The sequence below is a fragment of the Bombina bombina genome, chromosome 6, assembly GCF_027579735.1.
Source record: "Bombina bombina isolate aBomBom1 chromosome 6, aBomBom1.pri, whole genome shotgun sequence".
NCBI classification, from domain to species: Eukaryota; Metazoa; Chordata; class Amphibia; order Anura; family Bombinatoridae; genus Bombina; species Bombina bombina.
In genome coordinates, this window is record NC_069504.1 from 947,245,031 (window position 1) to 947,254,440 (window position 9,410).

A 9,410-nucleotide genomic window follows, 5' to 3' on the forward strand; every position below is an offset into this window, starting at 1 on the left:
ATAATGTAAAATAAATGTAGGTCAAGCCACAGAATTAGAATAATTAAAATGCAACCATTATTCCTTTCACATGGGTCGAAAAAAAATGCACAACATTTCCAGCTTAAAAATTGCCCTTTAAGATGTCATGTGAAAGGAAAAATGGTCCTATTTGAAAGATAATTTAAGTTATCTATCATTGCAGGAATTTATTGACAGTGGTATCTAGCAGATATGGAGACAAATGTGAAGTTAACCCATGCAATATCAATACATTACATTAATGTCTTAAAACAGATTTTCTAAAGATTTATAAATATAAATAAAGCAATTATCTGTATTTTCTAATATAGTTTATCGGAGCTCATGTTTGGCATGGAAAAAGTGTGTTTTTATGAGTGTCTTAGTAGTAACTAAACGTGTATGTTTAAATATTACCTGAACATACAAAAATACACCATACAAAGAATATTATTTACATGATAATAGTTGTATTTCTGTCAAATATAATACAGCATTATGTATGAAATGTTTGCATACGCCTCCATGAAGAATGTTTTATGATGAATTTAAATACTCCTGTCAAACTGCATACATGCTAAGTAGTGGAAAAGTTTAGATGGTGGACAGGCACTGTAAAAAAACTGAGTTTAAAATTACTTTAAAATGCTTTGATTTTTAAGACCATTTGAAAAGTTGTGTAAAGCAATTTAAATAGTTTATCTAGCTAGAATAGAACCAACTAATGTCTCTGTAGCCAACAGTGCCAACAGGAGACCTGAGAAAGAATTTTCAAAAACTCCATTCAATTGATGTTGACCTTTACTGAACTAGATTTTCATGCAGAACTTTTTTAATGTTTCACATTTAAAGCAAGATATTTGAAACAAATATTAAACAGTTAATAAATGCAAGATATAATAATTTATCGAAGTGAAAATGATCCTAAGAATAATATGAATAATATGTAGATTTTAAAAATGTTTTAAATATTGTAGAAATGTGAAGATTAAAGTTTTAATTTCTTTAAAGGGATACAAAACTCAAAATCTTTGTATTATGAATCAGATAGACCATACAATTTAAAAAAAAAAAACTTTCCAATTTACTTCTATCGTCAAATTGTCGTTGTTTTCTTGTTATCCTTTGTTGAAAAGTAGGAAAGTAAGCTCAGGGGAGTGCACATGTCTGCAGCACGATATGGCAGCAGTTTTGCCACAATGTTATACATTAGCAAGAGCACTAGATGGCAGCATTATTTCCTGTCATGTAGTACCCCAGGCATGTGCACGCTACCTATCTAGATATTTTTTCAACAAAGAATATCATAATAAGCAAATTTGATAATAGAAGTAAATAGAGAACACAATTTAAAAACCATTTCTAATCTGACTCATGAAAGAAAAAAAAAATGGGTTTCATGTCCCTTTAAATTACTTTAGCTGATATAAAGTGGTGCCACCATACTGGAACCTATGTTTCCCATATCTCTCTCTGTTTTTTTTTGGAAGTACATTTAAGGACATAACCAGACACCAAACTATGCAAACAATTACTGTGTGGAATCTGTCAATGATAAAGTAACTAGCATGATTTCCCCCTAGCCATATTTTGTACAAGTTAAGATATAAGTTGAAACCTAGGTTACTACATTGTGGCACCTGTTACTTTTTAGAAACTCAGTGGAATAGGAAAGCTTACAAATAAAAATACATTGCAAACTACACATAATAAAACATTTTAGATTTAAATTTTTTACTCATACAGGAAAACAACATAATCAATCATTTTTTAAGCAAATTGTTTCAGTTGAGTATATCTTTAAATGTTCCGTTACAATAATTGTATTATTAAGTATGTATTAAGTGTGCAGATTTTATTCATAGTTTACAAAAAGTCAACAAACTGAACTGCAAAATTGTCTTTCATAAATATAGTAAACTCTAATATATGTTGTCTTATGTATATTTATGAAAGATCACTATTTAGACATGTTAAAAATAGTTTTGCATGATCAAAGGGTGATGTTAAAGATGTTCTTTTTCATTTTAAGCCAACAAGTAGTAAAAGGTCCCTTTAGGTTTTGCCTTCAAATGATCCACAAAGAGGATATCCTCTTCATTATCACATTCAGGACTATAGCATTTGTATATGACTTTCAGAATACTGAAGAGTTGAAGGGGCTACTAGATACAAATATTTCACTATTTTCCACTGGGAGCACCAAAAATATTTAGGGCTTGACGGGAAAATAATCCAATTGAGAATCCTTGTCAAAAACTTTTTTTCCTACAAAATTCAACAATAAAGTCTCCATTTCTCCATAAGTGCAGACATGGTTCCCACTTTGTCAAAGAAGTTCCAGCAAAGTCTTATCTCAACAGGAGCAGGACATAAGTATTTGCTTCAATTTTGTGTTCAGGTCTTAGGCCTCTATTCAAAAAACCTTGGTATAAATTTTTAGACACTAGTAGTAAAAATCAGCGTCCATATGTCTGAAACCAACGTGTATTTTCTTGCTTAATTAAAGGAAAGTGTAAAGAAAATATGCAGCAAACAATTTAGGTGTATGGACACAGATTTTTACTACTACAAATGTATGCTTAGAGTGTGGACATTTTTACCGTGATGTGCATGACATTTTGTACATGAAGTCTTATAATTTTGATTCCACATGAAGTTTTTCACACAGGTATGAATCCTCAATAAAGTTATTTAAAAAAAAAGTTTAAACTTGAAAGGTGAAATTGTTAACATCTTGCCCTTTTAGGTGGGGAGCCTATGTACCATGGATGCCCACTTCTTAAAATGTATGGGTGAAAAATTGGTTGAATTCTAACATTTTAAAAAATGCGCTAGGTGAAGGTGTGAAAAAAATGCAACTACATGCTTTCCATGCAATGTTTCATGCAGCCGGCGATAGGTGGTGTGAATCATATTCTTGATTTAAAATTTTCACAATCTTCGCTTAAATACTGCCGCCTGATTTTGAAGCAAGTTTTCACTTGAATTGTCAGGTTTTTAATTAGGCACCTTGGTCTGCTGATTTGTTTAGAAGCAGCTCTGCTAACAAATATTTCAGGTTGTGCCAACTCATTTCAGTGTGTCTGTGTTTAGTTAAAGTCCCCAATCAAAAAACTTTTTAATAAAGGTATAATCAAGCTGCGCTAACAAATCCATTTTGTAGTTTTCAACACCTAATACTAAAAAAACATCTATTAGTCATGATAAAGATTAGTTCTCAAACAGCAGTTGCATACAAACTTATTGCACTAAATATTTTTCAAGGCAATATTTATGTATGGAATTATGAAAAGCTTCAATCCCTTAAACTGCTATACTATTGGTTATACTACTGTATGGCTGCAGCCGGAATAGCTGCCCTCTGTTTGTACTGTATATACATGGTATATAACTGCCATCTATATTTGGAATTATATGCTAAATAGATATTCTCTTACATGGGGTTATAGGTAATATATGTGAGAAAATGTAATAGTTAAAATAAAAGTAAAAATTAGTGGAATGTCATTGTATCCATTTCTTTCATCCTGGTTTTGTAGTCTAGATATGTTTGGAAACCAGCAATTAGACACCCATATTAGTTAGTAACGTGTTATTCTTCGTGCAAACGAAAAAAAATAAAAAATTGTTAGCTATATTTTTAAGCATTTGAATTGTTCCAATACCAGATACATCAGAACAAATTTCAAATTCTGGAAATGGCTGCAAACTTCATTATTCATTTACAGAACAAATAACGAAATATAAAATAAAGCACGTCTGCTACTAAAGCCCTTGGCCAGTTTCACAAGATCTTTATTTAAAATTTTTGAATATAAAAATATATTTTGTAATAATTTCCTCTTCTCCTTTCTCAGGTTCATATCCAAGGTTATCGCTTAGCTTTAAATTAAAAAGGAACATTGGCTATTTCATCTTGCAAACATACATGCCTTCTATTTTGATCACAATTCTTTCATGGGTTTCATTTTGGATTAACTATGATGCATCTGCTGCTCGAGTTGCTCTAGGTAAGGTTAACAAAATGATTGAAATAAAAAATATTTACATTATTGCTTAGTTTTATTGCTATATCAAATTGATAAATTAATCATTTTAATGTGTATCTCAATATCACCAGTTTATGTTTTAACTATTTCACTTTTGGTATTGAAAACACTATAGAAATTTAAAGATTATAACTGAAAAAGAAGACATCTTAAGAATATTGTTTTTATTTAATGAAAGGGAATTCAGCACATATATACAAAATCATTTATTGATACAATGTTATTAATGGAACCTTCAAGGTCTACCAACCTTGGTGACACACTTGTTGCAAACAATTGAATTGTAATTTGTCTATGGACAGCGGACAAGTATCATGTAGGATTTGTTAAATAACTGCAAATAAAGATGGAAACATTTTGATAGTTTTAAAAATCCTTAATCATTTCAGACAATTACCAATCAGAATATACCATGGCAGGTAAAGGCAATTTAAAAATTGTATGTGCCTTAGTTAAAAAAATATCACTCTTCAAGTTTATGTGCAATATCAATTTATAGCTGCTTATAAGCATTAAATGCCTTAAACATGGTACTGGTAGATGTAGCTGAGTTCCATTCAGCTTTATAGCCTTCTTACCATATTTAGAAGTAATCACGTTGTTGCCTTTAACCCCTTCCTAATTTCTGTGTTCCATGATTCTAAGAAATTATCATTTGTCTCAAAATAAATAAAGGATTCAAAAGTAATTCTGATCTTAGCAACAAACTCTTAATATTACCCCACTTCACAGGTTTAATTTAAAATGCACTGTCGCTTTATAGTGATCAACATCACAACTTTATCTGCGGGTAATTCATCTTAAACAATTATCATTGGGGGGGGGGGGTTATATTGTCGATCCCTGTGCAGACATGTCTTTATAGTTTAAGAATGAAATTAATTAATGGGGGTTCAATTGACATATATATATTTTTAAAATTCAATATAATTTTGGGGTAGTGTTCAATTCCTCTTCATTGAGTGGTATAAATATACTTAGACTGGGGTGTATTATAATCCTGTAGAAAAGCCTACATAATGATTTCAATTTATATTACTATATTCTTTATTTGTAGATAAATTATTTGAAAAGCTTCCCTAAAGGATCTGAATGACCCCACTACTATTTTAATTAGATAATTATGCATTGGAATTGCTAAAGTTAGAGAATTGCATGATTATACTACATACATAAATGTATTGCTTTCAAAATGAGTGTTATCTAAAAGAGAAAGTAAGTATATTTCTGTTCATTGTGTGATATAGATTTATGTCAATATTAAAAACTTTTTTCAGTATTTATAAAATATTATTATTGGTTTTCCATTGTACCAATGTCATGTTGTTTAAAAACATCTACTTTCCTATATAAAATGTTCAAAACTCCACAACATAAGATGGAGCCAGATTTCTGTGATTTTAGTTCCCATATGAATTTTATTTACACTAATAAATATTGTATTTTTGTGTATTGTTTGGCACAGACAACCTAGTTGTTTCTACAATACAGTGCATATGATATATATTTCTATAGTCAGTATGCAAGGTAGTTTATCTTTTTTGCATTTTCCATTGTAATTTGAGATAGCTCATTTGACAATGTTCTTGTTTGCAAATTATTTTACTAAAGTATCTAATTTAATAGCTCATCTTTCTGTTGTGTTGTAATGCAAGGCATTTTACGTGCTGGACTGCATATTTATATAGCCAGCTCATTATGTTTTATTCATAGTAAAATCCAGAGATATGCAAGCATACATTTTCCAGCTCAGCATTATTCAGTATAAAGCATAAATAATTACCATGCTATCTGTATATGGTATTATTATATATCAGGTTTTTCTATGTTGTTTTCTCTCTTCCTCTCAATACCTTTCTAAGTAATTATTGTTTGCTGTTATTTTTTAACTTTATTAAATCAGAATATTAATTTTTGTATTCTTTTTTTCTGATAAATTAAGTAATTAATCAATTGATTTATTTCAGGAATTACAACTGTTCTGACCATGACTACAATCAACACTCACCTTCGAGAAACTCTCCCTAAAATTCCCTATGTAAAAGCTATTGATATGTATCTAATGGGGTGCTTTGTCTTTGTATTCATGGCTTTGCTAGAATATGCGTTAGTCAACTACATCTTCTTTGGTAGAGGGCCACAACGGCAAAAGAGGGCAGCAGAACGAGCGGCTAGTGCTAACAATGAGCAAATGCGAATGGAAGTCAATAAGGTAAGCGGAAACAGATCAATAACACCTCCAAACATTTTAATATCTCTATTAGGAACTAAAAGTTGGAGGCCAAATATGCACAGTTCAGGGGTCAGGCCTGGGTTGTCTTAAGGGGTAGTCAAGAGATGTATGGGCATAATATACGCAGTTTTGGGTGGTGGAAAATTTAATTGAGGGAAACCATGACTTAATATGAAATGTAGAAAGTGTTTGACAGATTTCTTAACACAGTACCATATTAACATTTGGGAGTTCCTGAATTAAATGCATAGGTCTCCAATTGAATATACTAAATATATAAATCATTTTGTCACTTTGCTTTTCTATTTAAAATGCTTAAAGGGGCATTAAACACTAAATAAAGGCTAGATAGCGAAAATAATATGAGATGTATTTGAAAAAATTATATTAGTTGTTTAAATATTGAAAATATGTGTTAGGTTTTGTTGTTTATAAAGAAATGGGTGTAACTATGATGTAACCTGAGTTTTCTACTCTGATTAGGCCAATTGGGGACATCTTTAAATTCCCCAGAGTGTGCAACCAATGAGAGTGGGGAATGAAGCACTTTTAAAAGGAATTGCAAACCTACAACTTTCAAATTTAAATTGCAGGAAATGTGACAAACTAAACCATGCAAAGTTTAATTGTTTTACTAGATATAATTAAACATTTTATATTACAATCCAAAACTATTTAATGATCCTTTAATAGGAAATAGATAGTTGATATACCTCTATGAGATGACATATTATATTTCTTGATATATATTTGGAGCCTTTTTATGCTCAAAGGTATAGTCACAAAGGATACCATTTATGAAGAATGCAGCTTGGAGCCCTTACTGTGCAGACTCACTTATTAACCTTTCCACCATGCCAGAGGTTGGTTGCACAAGAGTGGTGGGTATGCTTGGGTGTTCTGGAAATATTGTGTACCCACATAATAATAAATTAAACCCAAAGTGACTGCACTAAAAAATAATCTTTATCTACATGAGAAGTAATATCGCATATCATTAAGGCTGGAATGTTTAGCTATATGGTGATTTATTATTTATCTTGCCGAAAAGTCACACAATATTGGTCTAGATTTTATTGTTTTGTTGTAATTTTTGCTGAGATTTATTGAAAGCATTTGGACGTTGACCCTAATTTAGAGTGTTTAATTAAATATAAAAATGTAAATATAAACACATAGGTTTAGGACACATAGGAATAGACACATGTCCTCCAATGTTTTAATAGCTTTTTAAATAACTTAAGCTGTTTGTAAAGATCTAAAAAATCTAAGATACAGATTTAACCAAAGTTTATTTTAAATATGTAGGCAAAATAATTAAATGGCCGTACAATTAAAAAATAAAGTTTCATGGTTAAGATAGAGCAGTCAATTTTAAGAGCCTTCACAAGTCTTTAACGTTAAGCAATAATGCAATAATAAAATGCTCCAACGCACTAGTGCATACTTTTTAAACTTGCATGTCCAAGAAGAATATGTGTTTAACTAAAATAAACAAAAAGAAAAATATTGTATGCAATAATGTTTAAAGCAAATAATATAATAATATAACATATTTCTTACTTTTTTGTTTTTATTTAGATGGATCCACATGAAAATATTTTATTGAGTACACTTGAAATTAAAAATGAAATGGCAGCATCTGAAGCGGTGATGGGTCTTGGTGATCCAAGAAGTGCTATGTTGGCTTATGACACTTCTAGCATTCAATATCGGAAAGCTGGTTTACCCAGACACAGTTTTGGACGGAATGCTTTAGAACGTCATGTGGTTCAAAAAAAAAGTAGACTACGAAGACGTGCGTCTCAGCTGAAAATAAACATACCTGACTTGACTGATGTAAATGCCATAGACAGATGGTCACGCATGATATTTCCAGTGGTTTTTTCATTCTTCAACATTGTCTACTGGCTCTATTATGTGAACTAAGACTTAAAGCCATGCAGTAGACGAGAACTGGATTTCTGTTCAGTATGTGTGAAACCAGAAGTGGGGCTTAGAAATTATATTCAGGACACAAGCTATTTTAAAACACCTTAGTTGCTGGCAAACTCCACTGTGTATGAAGTACATGTTGTTTTATCCCATACTCATAACAGTTTCTATTCGATTTCCATTTACTTTATAATTATATAGGTTAATTTTATATACATAATACCGCTTTTCCTGGTTACACACAAGTGCATTGAACACAAAGTATAAAGCAATCAATCATATTTATAGTTAGTAATTTTGGGCTAGACATCATTAGCCACCAACATTTTAGTTATTTATAGGGAGAGCAGGATGCACAAAATACTTTTAGTTTAAATAGTAGGACTTTTTTTCCCGAAAGGGAAACATTACATATCTATGCCTACAAACTTGCATATAGAATTCTACATTTGAATATTGTGCATTTAGTGAAGAATTTTTACATACATAAACTTGAACAATATTGTGCCTCTCATCAAACTTTTTTGAAATACCAATGAGATACACAGATATGTGCAACGAACCCATCATGTTTTTGTCGTCATTGGTGGCTCCTTACCTCTTTTTATTTTTATTGTGTGACTGTGGTGTTGTACTTTAAAAGCTGATATAAACTAATTTCTTCCTCAGCTATTACTAGGATATATATTTTTTCCCATATCTACTTTTTAAACTCATTAGCTGAAATGTATGCATTTATTTTACCTTCATACCACATTTGAATTTTATATATCTACGTGTCTGTTTATATATATATATATATATATATATAAATATATATATATATAAATATATATATATATAAAAATATATATAAATATATATATATATATATATATATATATACACACACACACACATGTGTATATATATATATATATATATATATATATATATATATATATATACACACACACACATGTGTATATATATATATATATATATATATATATATATATACGCAATATTGGATAGTGCTACATTAAAACAGTATATCATTCGGATTTTAAAGTCTATTAAAAAACTAAAAAAAAATCTTTGTATGAATTCTTAGGTAGGATGTATCATTAGGTAAGAAACAGTAGACATTACAATTATATTATAATCCAGAGAAAAAGATGAAACTGCAAAAATGCAAATGAAATTATACC

The 9,410-nt window shown here is 30.2% G+C and overlaps 1 protein-coding gene across 2 annotated transcripts in view; it reads left to right on the plus strand.

Annotated features, from left to right (window-relative positions):
- Positions 1–8,214, plus strand: part of GABRB2 (gamma-aminobutyric acid type A receptor subunit beta2) — a 633,978-nt gene extending 625,764 nt beyond the window's left edge. Inside the window, exons 7-9 of one of the 2 annotated variants that reach the window (XM_053718585.1) lie at positions 3,861–4,013; positions 6,020–6,271; positions 7,868–8,214. In XM_053718585.1, coding sequence (XP_053574560.1) covers positions 3,861–4,013; positions 6,020–6,271; positions 7,868–8,214 — 752 coding nt within the window. Of the gene's footprint in view, positions 1–3,860; positions 4,014–6,019; positions 6,272–7,866 lie in introns of both variants that reach the window. The other variant, XM_053718586.1, reaches the window with a different exon arrangement.
- Positions 8,215–9,410: the final 1,196 nt, after the last annotated feature.